Below are 23,443 nucleotides of genomic sequence, written 5' to 3' on the forward strand. Positions count from 1 at the left end.
GGTCGCTATAATAAAGCAGAAAGTAATAAGTAATCACGAAGCCTTTTTTTAGGTTTATACAATGATTTGTTCAACTTTATTTTTCGAAGGTTATTTGTTTACTTAATTACTATAGGTAGGTAACGTAAGCGTACGAAATGTGCAGTAATGGTTACATATCATATTTAAGTTTACTAAACGATGTTACATATAGCCGGTTCCTCACAAGCGGCTTTTACGTTTTTATATTTTCGGGGTTCCGTATGCTGTCGCAAATGGTGCAATGGAAATGACTTTATTTTCTGCTGCCTCGAAAAAAATATTCTTTAGTTGTTATAATTGTGATATTACTGGAAAATCTTCGGGAATTTATATGAGCCGCTGTGCCTAATTATATGTATTTTTAGTGGAGTTCAACAATGCACTGGCAATTACATTTAAATACTGTGCAGAAGCCACTATTGTTTCAGTTTAGTTGGGTTACAAAAATGAGATACAGCTATTTGAAATATATTAGCAGATAACCGCTATATAAAAATTATTATTTTACTTTTACTTATTAGACTAAAATTTCGTAACTCTTTTTTTCTTGAGAAAGTTTGGCAATGTACGAATTCTATGTACCAGTGCGCTCTTAATATTCGTACTATGGAATAGCTTATAAATCTATATAACTGCATCAAAATTTTTTTCCTATTGAATTATTAAAACATTTTCACAGTCTCTCGCTAAGACTCTAAGGGTGGAGTTCATATTCGTCGTATTAACCTTTCGCGAAACAAGCGTTGCATGTGAGTACCATTATCAAGTACGTTTCTCAAGTTGTTCATATTATTAATTCATAGTCACGAAATAAGTACTGCTTGTTTTCCAAAGATACACAATCGCAAAATAGAAACTACTTACTTATTTGTCAAGAATTTACAGTCGATATATAGCAGTGGTTATTCGTCTATATTAGTTGTTTTCCATCAAGTAGGGGCTTTAGTTGACTTAAGAGTTGCTCTCCTTATACTAGTGTATCTGTGAATATGGAATTCAGAACGGAAACCGCGTGAAAATATTGTTCATAATTACAAAAACGTCATTTTATGTTAAGCTATTAAGTGCTTAAACAATTTTTAACACCGTGTAAAACAGACTGATCTGTTTGTGCCTGACGACGGTAACACATGTCAGTTCCCGAAACGTCGGAACTGTTGTCACTGGAAACCTTCTGTGTTCGTCAGTGGTGCCGTCGTTGTGTTGCCCATAATACTTGTTTAGTTTCATCGTAGGCTCTGTTTGTCCAGGTTCAGCCGTATGTCTTTTTTTCTTTGATTTTTTAGCTTCATATTTTTTATTTAATTTTTTGGTTTTCGCCATTTTTCCATGACAAATAATGCACAACTGCAATGTCGTATCTCCAAAAATCTGCATTAAATCAGATTATTGAACTGATATGCAGCAGAGTGGAGTATAGGGACTTGTACGAACTCGCAGCTGGTTGTACTGGTATTGCACCGCAATAAAGACAGTGTTTGCACTTGTATGATCCATCACTGTTACTGTGTGTGATAGTTTATCTTGATTGTGTTACTTTTTTTTAACAGGCTTTAATGGCAAATGGTAAATTCAAAACTGATCATTGTAAATGGACGTGCCGAGTGATGTGACACTGCAGAAGAGTCGTGTGTCGAGTTAGCTAATGAAGAGCAGACACAAGCTACTCCAGGAGGTGCTGCTAGTGGCGGAGTAAGCGGCAACTACAAGGATATCCAAGCGGAGAATGTGCAATGCAATTAAGTGTAAGAATTGAGCATATTTAACCTTTTATCGAAATCTTATTTAAAATATAATTTATGTCAGTAGAAGAATCCAACACAATCTATGTTTTTTCCTTAAAAGTAAAACACGAAAACACTTAACTGTTGAGTCACACAAAACTTTTCTTAACCAAAATGATTTGAGTGGTCACACCACTCGCTCCTACGGAGGCGATCCGATTCGCTTCTTGCGGGGTCAGATTCTTATTTATCGCAGGTGGGAAACGTGGCGGATGTTGCTGTAGGCTGGTGGGTTTTCCAGACAGCTCATAGCAGGGGGAAAACAAACTATAACCAATGTTAGAAATTTTTTTCTGTGTGATGGCAATGTTTTATTTTTTTGTGGTATGAGTCCATAGCGGAATTTCGACATATCGAATTCTATACCTCCTCTCCTCCACACCCACGCAATCAGTGATATTGTGTGTAAAGAAGGGCACAACTTTACAGAGTGTTGTGACCGTTAGTATTGTAGGTGAATCTTCTACAAAACTCTTTTCCATAAAAGTTTTTAAAAACTTAAAAAAATTTTTTTTTTAACTGTTTGGGCATGTTTTCCGTTCATTCTCGTATACTTCAAGTAGTTACCAGCAGCAGCAGTCTACCTTTTTAACAGCTTTTTAGGTTAAGTTAGGTACATTAAAATGTGTAAAATTATAAGAATAGTTAGTTGGCTTAAGTTGATTCTTATCCAGTTATTTTAAATACAGCATTGCGATATTTAAGAGAGTAGTTTACCGTTTAAATGGTTGGTTAGGTACGGTTTATAATACTACATATGTGTCAATATTTGGATACATAAGTTTAGCTACATTATTGTTCTCATTAATTGGCACTACCTGATGATATTTCTTCTCTCGTAGTTGATCATTAGCTGATGGTTGCAGATAGGGCGTTTCAAAATAGCTGTGGTCCAATCATGAACACAGTGCCAGTGTCCGTAAAATGATTCATGACTCGCAAGGAAAAGTATGTGCCCTAAGCAAATGTCTTGTCGAAAACGCCACTCATCAGTACAACCCATCTCTATATTAATAGTCAATGTGTATTGATGGGTTGACCACTTAGACTCATAAGCAACGTGGTCTAAGGTCCGTCCTACAATGACCATGCGGGCAACTCGTACGTATCAGCGCTCTCGTTTACGTGACTCCGTGCGACCAATAGCAGCAGAGTAATTGCCCGCGGTGATAGTCACGTTTATTTACGTTTCAAGTACAAGACTATGTAGTATTCTATCATTACTTAACGGTTTTGTTCTCGGATCTCAACAATTTTTTTCCCCCAATTAAAGTAATTTTTCCTAACCATGGAGTTATATTTCATTGGTTGTTTGTTTGTCAACGTCTCTGTGCACTGTAGAAGCGACAGGCGGACAGTAGAACGTAAATATCTTGCTGGTTCGGATCCGTGTCACTGTAGAACGGGCTTGGAGACCTTGGACCATCGCCTGCTCGCTGGGATCCAGTTCCCTGCTTGCGGCTTGTAACCTCTGGAGCTTCAAGGTCGCTGCTGGCCACCTCGCGAAACAAAAGCCTCGTGTTGTTTGGGGGGAGGAAGGCTTTGTCCTCTCACTTTCTTCGGCGTCGGCAGTCTCGTGATGCTATCTGTCTCGGCGCGCATGGCTCACACAGCCCGAGGCTGGCGTCGCGCAGCAGGACATGCCTACGACTGTGTGAAGTCGGCTCACTGTTAGTTTCAGCACATGACATCCGTGGGCAGTGCTGGGAAATAACTATATTAACCACGAAATGATTATCCCGTGACATCTGGTCAGCAGTTTGTGAACACAAGTTTTTCAACATATAAGTTAATTTGGCTTATGTAAAATTTTATGTCAACACTTCAAACCACTAAATACCCTGTTATTTATTTTTCGTATTTACATGTATCGCTAGTGATTTTTTTAATTAATTGCATAAATTATTTTTAAAGCAGAAATTATCTGAGCATTGTAATACAATTTATTGCCACAATCTGATTGATAAATATAAACAGGTCCCAGTTGAGTGACGGCCTTCTCTGCTCTCATTGGCTGTTGCGCCATGCGTCCTTAACATAAATAAAACTATTCATATTTAATTGTAAGGTTAAGAGGAGGCGCGTCTATTGTTCTAAAATCGTTCGTCTCAACCGTTAGACAAAATATTGTGGACAAACGACATTAGGGTGACTCTACAGGACGTGTACATTTGTATATCAAATATTTTAACTGCATTGAAACAAGGACGTATGATGTGATACGAGATGTTACAGCCTCAACAACCTCGCTTGCTGCTTCCATTTAAGAGGCCACTCCAGTGTTTCAGGGGCACTACGCAACCCGCGTTAGTCTCATAAGACTCAATGCTATTTTCATTTTGCTTATAACTAATTAACTAATATAGATTTCGAAATGAAGCTTGCCTGATATGTAAGACAGCGATGCTCTTATCAAAGCCCCTTTCTTCAAAAACGTGCATAAATTATGGTTTTATACTAATCTTTACTAATATGAATAAGTGTATTGTCTAGGTTTGAACCATAATTTATGCACGTTTTTGAAGAAAGGGGCTTTGATAAGAGCATCGTTGTCTTACATATCAAGCAAGCATAATTTCGAAATCTATATTAGTTAATAAGTTATAAGCAAAATGATAATAGCATTGAATCTTATGAGGTTAACGCGGGTTGCGTAGTGCCCCTGAAACACTGGAGTGGCCTCTTAAGTCAAGTTTGTAACCGTTAGGCCTATATTGGGCAAATAATGCTTCCTATTTGTAGCTGGCATGCCCTCTCTGCGTCCATTCGACCAATCCACGAACCGAGATCCTGAATGCTGTTCCTTGTACCGTTACGTATATGTGTGTGAAAAATGAAGTATGAGATTAAAGCGTTATTTATGTTTCAATCTGCCGACAAGTCCAGTCGGTTTGTTTAACATTCGGTCGACATGTTTAACGAAACGTTTGCGAAATAGATTTAAGGATAATTTCATAAAACAAAACTAGCTAAAATAATTATAAGATATAATAAATATAGACCCGTGAATTTCGCGGATTTATTTCGTGTAATGCTAAAATTCAAATAATTATACCTTAGTGCTGCTTCTGTCATTGGTTCACTGTTAATCTGGAGGACTGAGGGCCAATTAGAGACCCTCACTCATAGAAGTGTCGAATCACAGGCCACCCAGTCGAGACGACTCACGAGACAGCAGCCAATGAACAGTTGGCATTTGCCCGAGTGTGTAGAGGATATTGGAGTCTATCCTGGAGGTCATTGAATCCGCGAAATTCACGGGTCTCTAACAATAAATTAAAGGAAATAGATTTTAAACTACTGTGTTTTTCGTTTTCCGGGGATTTTAATATTACTTTAATATGCGGTAAGGTTTCCAGAAGGGTTATTTAATAATTTTGAGATTTCAGTGTGCGCATAGCGCGAAACGTTACACCGGAGACGACTAGAAACTTCCCAGTATTTTTTTTTTGACAGCTGAACGATGAGTGAGAATTGCGCAGTGTTGGAGAGTTCGCGTTCCGTTACCTTGTGTTAGCGCATTATGCGTGGTCAGCAACGCACTCGCCGCATGCCCAGCAGATGGCAGGCATGAGCCGTGTTTGCGGACCACTAGAGCATTAGTTGCATGGTGGAGACAAGTTCAGAGGCCCGCGTATTAAACGGTGTGAATTATGATTTATACCTGTGATGGTTTGTAAGTCGTGGTCAAGCACAGTTTCGGGCGTGTCAGTACGGCGATGGTGGTTTATAAAGTGTCAGTTACGTCCGAGCAGGCCACCTCCTGACAGTTCCATCCTCCGTGATTCGACGAGTAACCAATCGCGGGGTCGTTACCACAACGCCGAACGTACAATAACGCCGAATACCATAACGCCGAATGCCAAATTGACCGCAACGCCGACAGCTAGAAAACTGCTGTGTACCACTAGAGAAGTAGGCTAATTCACTTTCACGCACCGCATTTTAAGCGGTATTTTGCATTAACATTATTATGTTAAATACATATGAATAGTAAAGAAATAAAAATTAACTTCTTCCAAAGCCTATACGAATTCATTTAAAACAAACCCATTAGACCTCGAATTTCAAAAGTGGTTGTATGTAAGCCTGTTTCGTTTCTGTATATTTTATAATTAATATCTCACAGTTTTGCGTGTATATTTAAATATATTTAAACGTAATGGTAGGCCTATAATACGTCCTCCCCACTCCATTAAAGAGAACATTTTGAACAATAGAAAAAATGCGCATGTTTCTTTTTGATGTATAAGGGGTTCACATTTCTACTTTTATTAGATTTGTTTACATGCATTTATGAAATATTTTTCCCCTTTATTAATGCTACACCAACTAGTGTTTAGGTTATTTCTATAACAAACAAGAAAAACAAAATTGAAATAAATTCTGTAGTTCTCGCTGATGCCCGAACACACAAACATTTTAAAAAACATTGATTTGAGTTTTATTAATGTATATATACTTTTAAATATCATTTAATAAATTAATTCAATAAATAACCCTTTTACCGTGAAAGACTTTATTATTATGGATAATAACTCAGTATTTAGCACGAAATATATTCCTTGACCTAATACTAACCTACAGTTAATCACACAAAAAAAAATAAAAATATATACTCGTATTATAAAACAAGTGAAATTTCTACTTAAAATAACGTTTGTTTAAACTTAAATCTGCTAACACAGAAATTGTCCTACCTTTTGCATACGTTTACCCACTTATTGCAAAGACGTGAATTTTTTTGGAAAAGAAAAATATTTTATGCCAGAATTTCGAGTCTTTTTGAAATGCTTGTGACATCCGAACTCTGCACAGCTACATAAAAGCACTCAGGATTATGTAAGCACCAACAATAACAAAAATTCGCACGAGACGCAGATGAAATGGATGGATAGCGCCAGGGCCGGTGCAAGGTAAATTGGCGCCCTAGGCGAAAAACCTTAATCTCCCCCCCCCCCCCCCCCAACCCGGTCCGGAAACCAAAAAATTTTTTTTTCCCTTTTCTCAAAATACATCACGTAAGCCTAATATTTTGTCAACAATCAAATGTAAGCAGGCTTGTGTTTTTTTTTTTACTTTTTTAGTTATTACAAATCATAAACAGGTCACCGTGGACTTTAAATAATTACTTATATCAATATAAACATTCCAAACTGTTACAAAAATCCATTTTCGTCTAGTTTCAATAATCGTTAAACATATTATATGAGCTGTTATGTGTCGTGCTGCGCCGCCCCCAGCTACTTGGCGCCCTGGGCGGTTGCCTAGTTCGCCTATATGGACGCGCCGGTTAGCCTGCGCACGGTTTCACCTCCCCTTCCTTACACCATGCATGTGACGCGGTGCAAATGTCGGCATTGTTCTGTCGTGATTCTGGAAGCCAGGGAAGTTGAAGGCGCATCGGGAGTGGAACCTGATCCTGCACTGCGCCGGCGTGCCCGGTACCTGCCCGGTACCTCTGTAAGCCCCGCGTCTACCTGGCCACTCGCCAGTGATGTGCAGCGAGCGAATTCACGTGTTCACGTGTTGCAAATGAACTTATCATACGAAATTTGAAGTAGAGTTCTTTAAAATAATCCCGAGCCTGATAAATATACTAATCAATAACATTTTAGCTTTTTAGGTACGTGCTAAAATTTCGAGACGCAAATCACACTCTTACTTTGTGCGCCCGCCGCTATAATTCGCTGCCTGGATCTTAAACGTTGCTGGCCTCCATCATGCACAGATAGCAGCACTGCTCCGATAAAAGACTGGAAAATTAGTATTTAATGTTTACAGACATGCTTTTGAAATCAGTATTATATATAAATAATAAATATTTAAAATCATAAAACGTCGCAGGTTGGTAACTTCTTTACTTTATAATGTTTAGTTTAGATTTGTTTTTATAAAGCTTGTAAACATTTTTTTTTCCACATTAAGATGTAGCCAATAATATTCCTCTTATTTTAAACGTCAGTTGTATAACCTTTCACCAAGAAGTATCAAAATTCCCCTTTAAGGGGTGGGAAAGGGTAGTGGGGGTGGTTTTTAGAACCTTATGTAGACAGTGACAGTCCTCTTGTTTTGTAGGTCGAGAGTGTGAAATGCCATCAAGCTCGGAATAAAACTTTAAATTTGTTTAAAAAAAAAACAATGAAACAAACTCTTCTTTAAATGTATGTTTATACAGTTATTATAATATATTTATAAGATTTATTTTTATTGTTAGTAAAATTTAATGTTAAATAACTACCTATTGTAAAACAACAAATCCAACATTCGGAGCTGAGTATTGAAAGTTATTATAACAATACGTACTGAAACAAATATTAATACGATTTTTTTTCCAATTACTGTGTTAAAATGTTAATATAAGTCATATAAAAGATATTAAAAAAAAGTGAGATGGGCGGGATTTGAACCCAAGAACTACTACAACTGCAAAGGAGACAGACTGACAAACTGTCGTACACCATTGTTGACTACGACGATTTAAATGCTTAATATTTTATTATTTACTTTCAGACTTATGGAATGCATTGAAATGAATTTTACATAATACTTTGTGATTTTACTGGAATGCCATGTTTTATTTTTTGACTTGGTATTCAAGCGCTTAAGCCACAATTAAAGCCACAATACATAGATTATTAGATGGTAGCGACGGCTGACTAAAATACATTATTTGTATAGGACATTCGAGACCTGGTCTGAACTCCCAAGCTTTCATTTTATTTTAGTTGTCTCGCAATTGTTATTTACGATATTCATAAGCATTGTAAGAGCTCTAATATTGTTAATATCATTCCAAAATTAAAAATATACAAGAAGAAACTTTATTCTAGTGAAGAACTCTTTACTTAATAAAGTCCTGTTATTTTTACAAAATAACATCATTAGTTACTACTCAAACACAAAACAGTAAATTTTAATGTTATTAAAGTTAGTGTAAAAAATTAAATTATGGCAATATATAAACCAATAAAATCACTAAACTTTTAACAGCAAATATCGCTAAGTTCTTCAAAAGCTTACATGTTTGGTAGATACATATGTAAAGTTACTTTTCAAAGGGAAAACTTAATATTATAGTTACTGCATAGAATAAATATATTAAACAAATTACTTTATTTTACACCAATTTGCTCTTTTCACTGTCTTGTAGAGCTTCATCTCCAATACTCATCAATTCACTGTCATTGATACCAATTATGTTCGTTGAACGTTTAATAGTACCTGGTATGTTAATCCCACCAGAACACCGCTGCATTAGTCGAGGCACACAGATATCACTCTCAGGTTAAACATAATTCCTTTTTTCCCTCTGAAATCGGCTACTAATGATATCACACTACCACACAGCTTAAGATCAATGAAATTTAGTTTTGTTCCGAATTATATCAGGATCTGAGTTCATACTAAAAATACTAGGGTTCAGGATCTAGGTCTCTGTAATACATTTATACGTTTTATCAAAATATCGTATAATTTATATTTTAGTGTATTGATAAACATTATATAAAAATTAAAGATTTAAGTAAAATTTTATTACAGACAGAAAGTGGTATCTGTTGGTGGTAGAACAATTTTAGGTTAACAAAGGTGTTTCCCTAAACATTCCCATCTTTGACACGTAAAATCCCGATATTAATATACATAAATGGCCATCTAATGCAATACACACAGATTGGCTATACCTGAAGTGGTAGCTAAAAAAGCCTCAAATACACAAATAGGAACGTACAATTAACTACAGCCTTCAATAACTAACTGATACTTTCACACACACATTGTCACACAAAAATTAAATTAAATGTTGGTATTTAATCATAAAGTTGTCTCCCGATTCATGTACAATTAGGCACTACACATTATTTAATAACTAAGTATCGTATATATTATTTTTAATAGACAGGCATATGTAAAACACAACAATCATTTAACGACGCGTTATATATATATATATATATATATAAATAAACATTTGTTGACTCGCACCTTTATTTAAAATTTAAAAAATATATATATGGTTTCCTCAACACTAAAATGTTGTACGCGAGTCAAAATAATAATATCGAGAAAGTAAAACCAGTTTGTTCACAGTTAGGCTATAATTGTTAATGACATTCTGATGGTGTATACAGAATCCTTAGTTCATACGATAAGTGCATAGACCCTGTCCTTTTTTTGTTTTAGTATTGAAGTTTTATTGACTCAAATACATTACAAATCAATGCAACTAACTTGGGGGGTACACGTCAACATTAGAGGTGGGTCGAAAAGTATCAACCTGATACTTTGGCACTGATACGCGCCTGTATCAGGAACGGCAAACGAGTACACTTGAAAAGTATCAGGTACTTTAGTATCAGTTCAGAATTCGCCTGGAACAACACCACGGCCAATGTGCGCAGAACCCGATCGCAGATGACGGTCACTTGGGCGGAGCTTGTGAAAGGGGAGGGAGCAGGAACGACGAATAAGGGATAAAGAAGGGAAATAATGCAGGGGAGGAAGCGCAGGTGAAGGCGTTGAAGGAGAGGCACAAAGCGAAATTGTTACGAGTCGTTTGGTTATTGTCCCACATCAAAGTACGCTCAGTGCGCAGTGCGTGCACAGACTCGTTCAATAATAAAACTAATGAAATTTTAATATTAAAAAGTACATTAATACAAGATATAATATTTATATTTGTGCACCTAACAGCTATGAAAATGCAAATAAATTCTCAGTTGACACTAATAACAGATGTAATCAACATTAGGACTTTTTTTTCCGAAAACAATTAGTAACTAGTGTTTTCATACATTAAAAGATTACGATTTTATAAAAAATTAAAAATTTAAAAAAAACAACAGATACGTAAATTAGTGAGCATACTATATCAATGTTTACGTTTCAAATGTTTCTTCAGATTAGTCGATGATGATTTATAAAACAGTTTTTGTTTACACAAATTACAATTAGCAAACTCATTATTTTCCGTAAAAAAATTCCACACAAATGAAGTCTTTTTCGTGCACTTATCCATTCCTTATTTCACTATAAAGATACTAACTACAAAGCATGACAGCCCGCAACAATGTACATGGTGACACGGCCAGGACGAACTGCAGTGAATGTTGAACTGATTGATACTGGCTGTATCAGGCGGGCATGAGAGTAACAGAGGTAGAGAATTACCGGGCGTGATAAATAATGTATCAGATTCTCCTTCCGGTCGCACGGTCTGCGTACGCGGAGCTTTGTTGCTTCCTGGGACCGTCTGATACAGAAGTATCAGAGACTTGTAACTAGGTACATTACTGTATCAGTATTAGAGGTGGGTCGAAAAGTATCAGCCTGATACTTTGACACTGATACGCGCCTGTATCAGGAACGGCAAACGAGTACACTTGAAAAGTATCAGAGACTTTAGTATCAGTTCAGAATTCACCTGGAACAACACCACGGCCAATGAGCGCAGTACCCGATCGCAGATGACGGTCACTTGGGCGGAGCTTGTGAAAGGGGAGGGAGCAGGAACGACGAATAAGGGATAAAGAAGGGAAAGAATGTAGGGGAGGAAGCGCAGGGGAAGGCGTTGAAGCCTTGAAGGAGAGGCGCAAAGCGATATTGTTACAAGCAGGGCTGCCACTCATGGGGTTTTCACCCAGATCTGGATTTTTCCAATGGTGTTTGGGTTTCTGGGATTTTAAATAATGAATTCCAACAATTCTAGGTTTTTTTATAATTTTAATTATTTTTATACCTAAAACAATAATAAAGGTAGTAGCTACTGTATCTGTTGCAATATCTGTTTGATAAATGCAAACAAGTCTATGTGTTTCACACACAAAAATACATATTAACACAAAACTAGTTTTCAAGAAGCTAAGTCGAATATTAAATTAGACACATTCTTCAAAGAGGCTTGCAGAACACAAAACCAATGCAACAATTAACCTTCAAACCAATCTTGTAGAATCAGACTCTGAATAAAGACTAACGTACATGATGCAGTTTTATAAAAACAATTACCGGTTTAAAGAATGCAGTGATGGTGTTTGTTTTGTCATGTATATATTTGTAGGTTTTTTTATGATATGTGTTGGTCCAAGAATTACTTATACAGCCATTTTGCTGCAGTGTAATTTTCTTGTATTGGTTGTATTCAACCGTTAGCAGTCTTGTAAGGTAATTAATTGTTTTATATCAAAACCAGTTATGTTTATATTTTTGAATTAGTACGCAAACATTTTCAACGATAGCATTTTAGACGCATCTGGGTTTTTTACCCATGTGTCTGGGGTTTTTTTTGTAGGTTATCTAGGTTTTTCATGAATATCAGAGTGGCAGCCCTGGTTACAAGTCGTTTTGTTTATTGCCCTACTTCAAAGTACGCTCAGTGCGCAGTGCGTGCACCGTCTCGTTCAATAATAAAACTAATGAAAATTTAATATTAAAAAGTACATTAATACAAGATCCCTATAATATTTATATTTGTGCACCTAACAGCTATGAAAATGCAAATAAATTCTCAGTTGACACTAATAACAGATGTAATCAACATATGGACTTTCTTTTTTCGAAAACAATTAGTAACTAGTGTTTTTATACATTAAAAATGCACGATTTTATCAAAAATAAAAAATAAAAAAACAGATAGGTACATTAGTGAGCATACTAACTATATCAATGTTTACGTTTCAAATGTTTCTTCAGATTAGTCGATGATTTATAACTCAGTTTTTGTTTACACAAATTACAATTAGCAAACTCATTATTTTCCGTGAAAAAATTCCACACAAATGAAGTCTTTTTCGTGCACTTATCCATTCCTTATTTCACTATAAAGATACCAACTACAAAGCATGACAACTCGCAACATGGTGATACACGGCCAGGACGAACTGCAGTTAATGTTGAACTGATTGATACTGGCTGTATCAGGCGGGCATGAGAGTATCAGAGATAGAGAATTACCAGGCGTGATAAATAATGTATCAGATTCTCCTTCCGGTCGCACGGTCTGCGTACGCGGAGCTTTGTTGCCTCCTGGGACCGTCTGATACAGAAGTATCAGAGACTTTTACCATGGTACAATGCTGTATCAGTATCAGGTTGGAATAGATACCGAAAATTGCTGTAACAACCCACCTCTAATCAGTATCAGGTTGGAACAGATACCGAAAATTGCTGTAACAACCCACCTCTAGCAAATATTGTAATAGGATAATATGGGAAACTCCGGCCAATTAGCATTGGCGAAGCGCGAGACATCAGACTGCAGCGCATTCTAGCGGCGTGGACTGAAGAAAGCCCCGCATAATTCAATTTTACGTGCATATTAAAGGCAACATGTTTACACAATTAATATAAGTGCTGTTTTTACCAAAACTAGAAATTCAAACACTATTATTCATACAGAACTGTTCTCAGGCTTTATTTAAAGGTATGTGTCAAAGATAGATATGTAATTATGTGCAAACTATAATCTATCAAAATAACTGAACAAGTAGTAGGCCTATGTAGTATCTAATTGGTTTTCCAGCTGTTTTATTTTTAAGGAAACAAGAACAACTAGTTTTAGTAACGGAAGTAAATTGTATGTATGAAATTAATTTCTCACCTGAAAATGTGACTGCATTTTAAATAAAAATCCTTAATTAAACCGAAAGAAACTGCTGCAAACAAATCATGTTACAAGAATGGTAAGGAATTATAATAAATAATTACTTTATAATAAGAGACAAAAATATAAAACAAAGGGGTTAAAATTGTGAATGCGCGAAACGCGAAACACTTACTGCGTTGGGTCCGCTGGAAATCTGAAAAAAGACTTTAAGCAGTTAGTAACGTTGTAATTTTTGCAGCCAAACACCGCACAAATATTTCCGGCCATTCTGAATTACTGTTCACATAATAATGTGTTTATTTATTCGCAAATAGAACCATCATCTTATCGCACCAAACACACTTCAATGCCTTTTACCGCCGTTTCCAAAGCGTAGGTTCAGTCCACGCCGCCAGGTTCGCTGAACAACATGTCTCGCATTTTTTTTGTCTGTTTCCCATATTATCCTATTACAATATTTGCCTCTAGTCAACATAGTTATAATAAATGAATCATAAACAGAAGGGAGCGGACGGTTGACTGATATGAGTAGACGTACCGTACAGCCTTGCTGAATACGAATTACAATGTTTTGCAGAGAGCTCGCAACTTACGAACGAGTTCTCAATAAAAATACGGCAGACAGTTGATTAGCTCCCATTAAAAATTGTCACAATTAAGGGTTGCATATATATAGCATCAATTTATTAACGTTCTGTACAAATAAGTGTGCTGATGTTAAAGTTACAATAATTAGATCGCAGTATCACTATTTCCTTAGTGTAATCATCGTTACAAATAATATACGTTAATAAATTTACGTTGCCATGGGATAGGAGTCAAATTATTACGTTAGTGTTCTTTACATATTTACTTTTAACACTACCTGCCATCTAGCGGCGAACGCGGAACTTCATTGAAGTCAAGGAGAGGTGTTGACGTATTTATACAGCAATTATTTAAGAGGTTATGGGGTGGTTGTTTTGTTTTGATTCTGAAGTCAATATGCATAATGGGACACAACCAATTGAAAAAAAAAAAAACTTGAGAATTCATAACCGAAGGTTGATTACAATCTGTACCGTACACAGAAATTCATTTTTGGGGGAAGAGGAGGATTTAAACCACTTTGCCGCGGTTTCCTATTAAATTATTTCTTTTTTGGCGGTAATATTAGCATTTTATAGTTTATTCATGATTTTGTTTGTGTGTGTGTGTGTGTACACAACCCCTCCCTTCCCGTGTAAGATTGTAGTTATAATCGCCGTTTAATGGCTGAAAAGAAATAAATGATTGATAATCGTAGAAATGTTATATTATGCTTATCGTTGCATGAGTTCAAAATTATATCGTTTATTTGGCGCGATACCTATAATATGAACGATACAATAATGTGTGATATTATTTTACGTAGTTCGCAGATATCGGAAAATCAATTAAGTTGTGATTTTTTTGTTAATTAACATACGTAGTTGTTTCTTCAGTAAACCTGTTTTCCTGTTTACTTAGCGTATTTTTACCAGAGTTTTAAATTTCCTAAACTTATTTCTGAATACGTGTGCTACGAGCTTGCTTGGCCCAAAATTACAATTTAAATATTCAACAATAATATAAAAGCTTAACACATTGGTAATTATTTTTTTTTACGTTTAAAGCAGGTTGGTGGTAACATTAAAATAATATTTTATATACGGGGACGGATTGGCTCTTTTAAGAATATAAAACGGCATTTTGTTGTTAATATTTATAAGCCGGGAATAGGAACCAGGGACAAGGGACAAGGGACTCGGGACTCGGGACCAGACACCAGGGACCAGACACCAGGGACCAGACACCAGGGACCAGACACCAGGGACCAGACACCAGGGACCAGACACCAGGGACCAGACACCAGGGACCAGACACCAGGGACCAGACACCAGGGACCAGACACCAGGGACCAGACACCAGGGACCAGACACCAGGGACCAGACACCAGGGACCAGACACCAGGGACCCTGGACCAGACACCAGGCACCAGGGGGTAAGGCGGCGGCGTGTGTCGCAGCTGCTGGAGCAAGACCGCCACCTGCTGCGGCGCAGGCTGGAGACCTCGCAGTCGGACTACGAGACGAGGCTCGTAGAGCTGCAGGCAGACATCAGCGACCTGCAGCACTCCTTGGAGGAGCGCGAGGCAGTCTTCAGGCAGGTCGAGAAGGAGAAGGCTCTGCTGATCTCGGAACTGACGGCGCAGAACCTGCGGCTGACCTCGCAGCTCAAGGAGGTGAGCTCATTCATTCCCAACTTCTGGTTCTGACACGTGTGCCTAGCGAAACGGAAATGGCGTACGTCACAACGAATATTCAAAATGGCGAAAAAACACACGGGCGGTTAAAGAGGTTGTAAAGGTTAAATAACTAAAATATCGTTAGCATGAATGTCATGCAAAATAATTTGAAGTGCATGTAAAATATGCATATAAAATTATTTTAAATGTTAAAATAAATAACTTATTGAAATCACCGAACATTAATGTTATTATGAAACGAGTATTAATGTGAGATAAATTTTAAAATGTTTTAAAAGTTAAATATGCACAAAAGCCACAAGTTCAAAACTTCCATCCAGCGCTATGATGCATTATTCAATTTAAACATTAGAATAAATTTAAAATGATTTATATAGCTCGGGAAAAAAATTAAACTTTGATAGTGTTACATGATTAAAAACACATTTGAGATTATCTGCCCAATTTTATTTGATGGAGAAAATCGGATGCCATTTTCATTCCAATATTGTCAAATGTGGTTGGAGACGACAATTTGACAGTGTAACAAGGGCCTTAAGCTACTGACTTGTAAGTTGGGGCCGGAAAAGGTTTCGGAGTAATTTCTTAATAGGCCAGACTTGAAACATGCTTACATTCGTGTCGCATCTGCTGTTGGACCACAGGCTGCATGTCTGGAGGACTCTGACCAGACGGTCTCGCTATTCCGTAGCCACAGGACACGTCAGTGGCTCGACTTCAGTTTGTGAGCACCGAGTTGATACCTATCGCGTGAATCACCTCATGCAACCCTACCTCCGATTCGTTATCTTCATAGTTGCATATATTTATTATAATTTCAGGTGCACAATTGTTAAAAAAAAACTGCTAGTGCCAAACTAATGATTAATAATGACAGCGTTTCAATGCCCTGCAAAAATTTCTTACAAAAATATTTCCATACTATACATTCAAACAAATCTCCAGAAAGGAACGAATGTGTTGTATGCGTCTCAAACGCACGCACAGGAATCATGGTCGACCTTCGAAGCCATGTAATTCCAGATGGCTGGCAGAAACGAGACGCCTGTGTTGGGTGTCGACAACAGTCACTTGTTTGTGCGATTTATAGTGAAATCTGGCGAGTACTAAACATTTTTTTTTGCGAAAAATCGCGTGCTGTTATCATTATTTACTCTCCGTGTGGGAAGATGTTTTACTCTCGACTGGATCTAACATGCAGTAACACGAAAATACTACAGGATAATATTTGAAATTGACAGCCACATTGCTGTTAAAAATGTTACTATGTTTAAAGTTATTTTTACAAATTAAAAACAGCATTAACACGCTTCTGTATGTAAATATTAATCTACCAAACATTACCATATGTTTGCGTTTTTCAACAATGGCAAAAAATCATCGCTATTGCTAAGTAAAGAAACCAGTAAATTGAAGTTGATTAACTTTTTCATGGCTGCACCTATTTAAATGTAATATATTTTAATTAATTTAAAGAAATGCTACATTTATTTGCATGCAAATTATGGGAAATATTAAAATTTAATAAAAAAAACTAGTTTTGAAAAGTTTGAAATGAAGATTATTCTAAAACTATCGACCATGAAGTGATAATCACTGGTTTGAAGTAATCTAGGACGTGTAGTTTAAAATTGTAGCCTCAAAGACGCATATTTATATTATTTCAATGTACACCGTAGCCAACACAACCCGCCAAATGGTTCTGACTCTGACTAGGTTACGCAAAGAACCTCGTGTACTTCGCTTGGGTTCGGACGGATACAATTTGAGGCCTCTAAAAACGGCATAAGCCAGCCAAACAGGTTGTTGAGATTAATTAAAATGAAAATAATAAAATTAATTTCAACAAAAAAATTTAACTGAAATAAGTAATTTTGTAAACTTTAAGGCGACCTACTTTATTTTATAACTTTATTAACGTAAATTAAGATTATTATTTCTTTGTTGACATTATCGAAAAACGCTTCCTTTAACGCGTATTGCGGGCCATTCGACATTTTTACTGAGTTACTTGGCGATACGAAGTGGAAGCCCGTGCCTTGGCGCGAGAGCACAGGGCGAAGAGCGTAGAGGCGCTTGTTGCAGTCCAGTCGCGCTGAGGAGCAGCTGTCGTCGCAGTTGCAGGGCCTTAAGGACGAGTGCCACTTGAAGAAGTCCAGTCTGCAGGACCACGTCAGCAGTCTGGAGATGCTGCGTGAAGAGGTGAGTAGCTCCGAGCCACTTCCACTTGTAGCACTCCCTCATCTCTGCATTTCCTCGCACCTCTTGTACACTCTGGAGGAGCAACTATCTTTCTATCTGATACAAACGAAAATGAATTTTTTTTTTTAATAAACGTCACCCGTAATCTTTTGTAACTCAACCAGGTTGTGTGTGATGGTGGTGGTGTTTTGGTAACTTACAATTTAACTAAGTAGATGCAAAACTGGTGTCAAGCCATTTAAATTATAATGGATTTACGTGTTAGCTTGATCATCAAAATTAAATGTTTACTAACTATTAAATACTTCCATTTGAGGTACAGTGCAAGTTTCTCTCGTCTTTACTTTAGTTCAAAAGGGAATGGTTTTATCGTAGTCTATCCCACGTTCTTAAAGATAGGACTAGCAACTTCCTATCTTTTGCTATGGCGTGTCTGGTCCGCTTAGTGAAGCTCGCGACGGCCTGTGAACTAACGGCGCTAGTAGTCTTTCAGCCCATTAACATAGTGTTACATGAGAGTTTAGAATATAATATCAAATTATCCCTAATTTCGTCTCAATTTTTCGAGGTTTTTTTTTCAGATTAGTGTTTCTTCATTCGTTTAGTTGCTTGATAAGTTCCTAATCCGTACCAACGCGTTTTAATTTCTTCGCACTTGTCAGATAACCTGAACTGTGTAACATAAGTGAATGCGGTTTATGCGCTCTTGAACGTATACCTTATGTGCTTAAAGATTTAGAGTTTGCTTGTGCTACTCACAGGAGTGCGAAATAGCTTTAGTGTTTTGAGAGATACCTTGGCATGTGATCAGACACCTTCCATAAATCTTGGGTGGATTCCAGACGGTGCACCAACTCTTTGAAGAAAGCCGGCTCGGTGTTGGTTCCAGGTGACTAATGGCACCGAGCCAAAAACTATTGGCGGTCCGGTTTCGTTTCGCCTAGTCTGCAACTCCTCGCGGCAATGTTTCGCATACAATAACATTATCTTCTGTGGAGAAATTTATCAAGTACGAACTCCATGGATTCGTCATTATCAAGCAGAATTTCATTAGAAGTCATTGAGAGTGTAAGTTCACCGACAGAAGTGAATGTTCCAACTCCACACTCAGAGAGAAAGAGAGAGAGAGAGATGGTTTCTGTGCATCGCGCGTGGACGAGCGACACTATCTCTTCCGCCTGCTTGACCAGTTCTCGTTCCGCTCACCCCGCGCCGAGCTGTCGCGACCAACTGCGAGGAGTCCTTGCCGAGGGCTGGACGCACTCGTGGTACTATAGCGGGTTCTCCACACCCCAGCTGTCCGCTCACCCCGCGGCGAGCTGTCGCGACCAACTGCGAGGGAGTCCTTGCCGAGGGCTGGATGCACTCGAGATACTATAGCGGGTTCTCCACACCCCAGCTGTCCGCTCACCCCGCGGCGAGCTGTCGCGACCAACTGCGAGGAGTCCTTGCCGAGGGCTGGACGCACTCGAGGTACTATAGCGGGTTCTTCACACCCCAGCTTTCCGCTCACCCCGCGCTGAGCTGTCGCGACCAACTGCGAGGAGTCCTTGCCGAGGGCTGGACGCACTCGAGGTACTATAGCGGGTTCTTCACACCCCAGCTTTCCGCTCACCCCGCGCTGAGCTGTCGCGACCAACTGCGAGGAGTCCTTGCCGAGGGCTGGATGCACTCGAGGTACTATAGCGGGTTCTCCACACCCCAGCTGTCCGCTCACCCCGCGGCGAGCTGTCGCGACCAACTGCGAGGAGTCCTTGCCGAGGGCTGGACGCACTCGAGGTACTATAGCGGGTTCTTCACACCCCAGCTGTCCGCTCACCCCGCGGCGAGCTGTCGCGACCAACTGCGAGGAGTCCTTGCCGAGGGCTGGATGCACTCGAGGTACTATAGCGGGTTCTCCACACCCCAGCTGTCCGCTCACCCCGCGGCGAGCTGTCGCGACCAACTGCGAGGGAGTCCTTGCCGAGGGCTGGATGCACTCGAGGTACTATAGCGGGTTCTTCACACCCCAGCTGTCCGCTCACCCCGCGGCGTGCTGTCGCGACCAACTGCGAGGAGTCCTTGCCGAGGGCTGGATGCACTCGAGGTACTATAGCGGGTTCTCCACACCCCAGCTCTCCGCTCACCCCGCGGCGTGCTGTCGCGACCAACTGCGAGGAGTCCTTGCCGAGGGCTGGACGCACTCGAGGTACTATAGCGGGTTCTCCACACCCCAGCTGTCCGCTCACCCCGCGGCGAGCTGTCGCGACCAACTGCGAGGAGTCCTTGCCGAGGGCTGGATGCACTCGAGGTACTATAGCGGGTTCTCCACACCCCAGCTGTCCGCTCACCCCGCGCTGAGCTGTCGCGACCAACTGCGAGGAGTCCTTGCCGAGGGCTGGATGCACTCGAGGTACTATAGCGGGTTCTTCACACCCCAGCTGTCCGCTCACCCCGCGGCGAGCTGTCGCGACCAACTGCGAGGGAGTCCTTGCCGAGGGCTGGATGCACTCGAGGTACTATAGCGGGTTCTTCACACCCCAGCTGTCCGCTCACCCCGCGGCGAGCTGTCGCGACCAACTGAGAGGGAGTCCTTGCCGAGGGCTGGATGCACTCGAGGTACTATAGCGGGTTCTTCACACCCCAGCTGTCCGCTCACCCCGCGGCGAGCTGTCGCGACCAACTGCGAGGAGTCCTTGCCGAGGGCTGGACGCACTCGAGGTACTATAGCGGGTTCTTCACACCCCAGCTGTCCGCTCACCCCGCGGCGTGCTGTCGCGACCAACTGCGAGGAGTCCTTGCCGAGGGCTGGATGCACTCGAGGTACTATAGCGGGTTCTCCACACCCCAGCTGTCCGCTCACACCGCGGCGAGCTGTCGCGACCAACTGCGAGGGAGTCCTTGCCGAGGGCTGGATGCACTCGAGGTACTATAGCGGGTTCTTCACACCCCAGCTGTCCGCTCACCCCGCGGCGTGCTGTCGCGACCAACTGCGAGGAGTCCTTGCCGAGGGCTGGATGCACTCGAGGTACTATAGCGGGTTCTCCACACCCCAGCTCTCCGCTCACCCCGCGGCGTGCTGTCGCGACCAACTGCGAGGAGTCCTTGCCGAGGGCTGGACGCACTCGAGGTACTATAGCGGGTTCTCCACACCCCAGCTGTCCGCTCACCCCGCGGCGAGCTGTCGCGACCAACTGCGAGGAGTCCTTGCCGAGGGCTGGATGCACTCGAGGTACTATAGCGGGTTCTCCACACCCCAGCTGTCCGCTCACCCCGCGCTGAGCTGTCGCGACCAACTGCGAGGAGTCCTTGCCGAGGGCTGGATGCACTCGAGGTACTATAGCGGGTTCTTCACACCCCAGCTGTCCGCTCACCCCGCGGCGAGCTGTCGCGACCAACTGCGAGGGAGTCCTTGCCGAGGGCTGGATGCACTCGAGGTACTATAGCGGGTTCTTCACACCCCAGCTGTCCGCTCACCCCGCGGCGAGCTGTCGCGACCAACTGAGAGGGAGTCCTTGCCGAGGGCTGGATGCACTCGAGGTACTATAGCGGGTTCTTCACACCCCAGCTGTCCGCTCACCCCGCGGCGAGCTGTCGCGACCAACTGCGAGGAGTCCTTGCCGAGGGCTGGACGCACTCGAGGTACTATAGCGGGTTCTCCACACCCCAGCTGTCCGCTCACCCCGCGCTGAGCTGTCGCGACCAACTGCGAGGAGTCCTTGCCGAGGGCTGGATGCACTCGAGGTACTATAGCGGGTTCTTCACACCCCAGCTGTCCGCTCACCCCGCGGCGAGCTGTCGCGACCAACTGCGAGGAGTCCTTGCCGAGGGCTGGATGCACTCGAGGTACTATAGCGGGTTCTTCACACCCCAGCTGTCCGCTCACCCCGCGGCGAGCTGTCGCGACCAACTGCGAGGAGTCCTTGCCGAGGGCTGGATGCACTCGAGGTACTATAGCGGGTTCTTCACACCCCAGCTGTCCGCTCACCCCGCGGCGAGCTGTCGCGACCAACTGCGAGGAGTCCTTGCCGAGGGCTGGACGCACTCGAGGTACTATAGCGGGTTCTTCACACCCCAGCTGTCCGCTCACCCCGCGCTGAGCTGTCGCGACCAACTGCGAGGAGTCCTTGCCGAGGGCTGGATGCACTCGAGGTACTATAGCGGGTTCTTCACACCCCAGCTGTCCGCTCACCCCGCGCTGAGCTGTCGCGACCAACTGCGAGGAGTCCTTGCCGAGGGCTGGATGCACTCGAGGTACTATAGCGGGTTCTTCACACCCCAGCTGTCCGCTCACCCCGCGCTGAGCTGTCGCGACCAACTGCGAGGAGTCCTTGCCGAGGGCTGGATGCACTCGAGGTACTATAGCGGGTTCTCCACACCCCAGCTGTCCGCTCACCCCGCGCTGAGCTGTCGCGACCAACTGCGAGGAGTCCTTGCCGAGGGCTGGATGCACTCGAGGTACTATAGCGGGTTCTTCACACCCCAGCTGTCCGCTCACCCCGCGCTGAGCTGTCGCGACCAACTGCGAGGAGTCCTTGCCGAGGGCTGGATGCACTCGAGGTACTATAGCGGGTTCTTCACACCCCAGCTGTCCGCTCACCCCGCGCTGAGCTGTCGCGACCAACTGCGAGGAGTCCTTGCCGAGGGCTGGATGCACTCGAGGTACTATAGCGGGTTCTTCACACCCCAGCTGTCCGCTCACCCCGCGGCGAGCTGTCGCGACCAACTGCGAGGAGTCCTTGCCGAGGGCTGGATGCACTCGAGGTACTATAGCGGGTTCTTCACACCCCAGCTGTCCGCTCACCCCGCGGCGAGCTGTCGCGACCAACTGCAAAGGAGTCCTTGCCGAGGGCTGGATGCACTCGAGGTACTATAGCGGGTTCTTCACACCCCAGCTGTCCGCTCACCCCGCGGCGTGCTGTCGCGACCAACTGCGAGGGAGTCCTTGCCGAGGGCTGGATGCACTCGAGGTACTATAGCGGGTTCTTCACACCCCAGCTGTCCGCTCACCCCGCGGCGAGCTGTCGCGACCAACTGCGAGGAGTCCTTGCCGAGGGCTGGACGCACTCGAGGTACTATAGCGGGTTCTCCACACCCCAGCTGTCCGCTCACCCCGCGCTGAGCTGTCGCGACCAACTGCGAGGAGTCCTTGCCGAGGGCTGGATGCACTCGAGGTACTATAGCGGGTTCTTCACACCCCAGCTGTCCGCTCACCCCGCGCTGAGCTGTCGCGACCTACTGCGAGGAGTCCTTGCCGAGGGCTGGATGCACTCGAGGTACTATAGCGGGTTCTTCACACCCCAGCTGTCCGCTCACCCCGCGCTGAGCTGTCGCGACCAACTGCGAGGAGTCCTTGCCGAGGGCTGGATGCACTCGAGGTACTATAGCGGGTTCTTCACACCCCAGCTGTCCGCTCACCCCGCGCTGAGCTGTCGCGACCAACTGCGAGGAGTCCTTGCCGAGGGCTGGACGCACTCGAGGTACTATAGCGGGTTCTCCACACCCCAGCTGTCCGCTCACCCCGCGCTGAGCTGTCGCGACCAACTGCGAGGAGTCCTTGCCGAGGGCTGGATGCACTCGAGGTAC

At 42.3% G+C, this 23,443-nt stretch overlaps 1 protein-coding gene across 4 annotated transcripts in view; it reads left to right on the forward strand.

Annotated features, from left to right (window-relative positions):
- The window catches only part of LOC134529026 (bicaudal D-related protein homolog), a 234,327-nt gene that overhangs the window by 138,996 nt on the left and 71,888 nt on the right, over nt 1-23,443 (forward strand). For 3 of the 4 annotated variants that reach the window (XM_063362706.1, XM_063362707.1, XM_063362708.1), the window contains exons 2-4: nt 1,572-1,766; nt 15,437-15,652; nt 17,762-17,878. In XM_063362706.1, coding sequence (XP_063218776.1) covers nt 1,755-1,766; nt 15,437-15,652; nt 17,762-17,878 — 345 coding nt within the window. In that variant the 5' untranslated portion in view covers nt 1,572-1,754. The remainder of the gene's footprint in view (nt 1-1,571; nt 1,767-15,436; nt 15,653-17,761; nt 17,879-23,443) is intronic. The other variant, XM_063362705.1, reaches the window with a different exon arrangement.

This window comes from Bacillus rossius, chromosome 2 (genome assembly GCF_032445375.1).
Source record: "Bacillus rossius redtenbacheri isolate Brsri chromosome 2, Brsri_v3, whole genome shotgun sequence".
NCBI classification, from domain to species: domain Eukaryota; kingdom Metazoa; phylum Arthropoda; class Insecta; order Phasmatodea; family Bacillidae; genus Bacillus; species Bacillus rossius.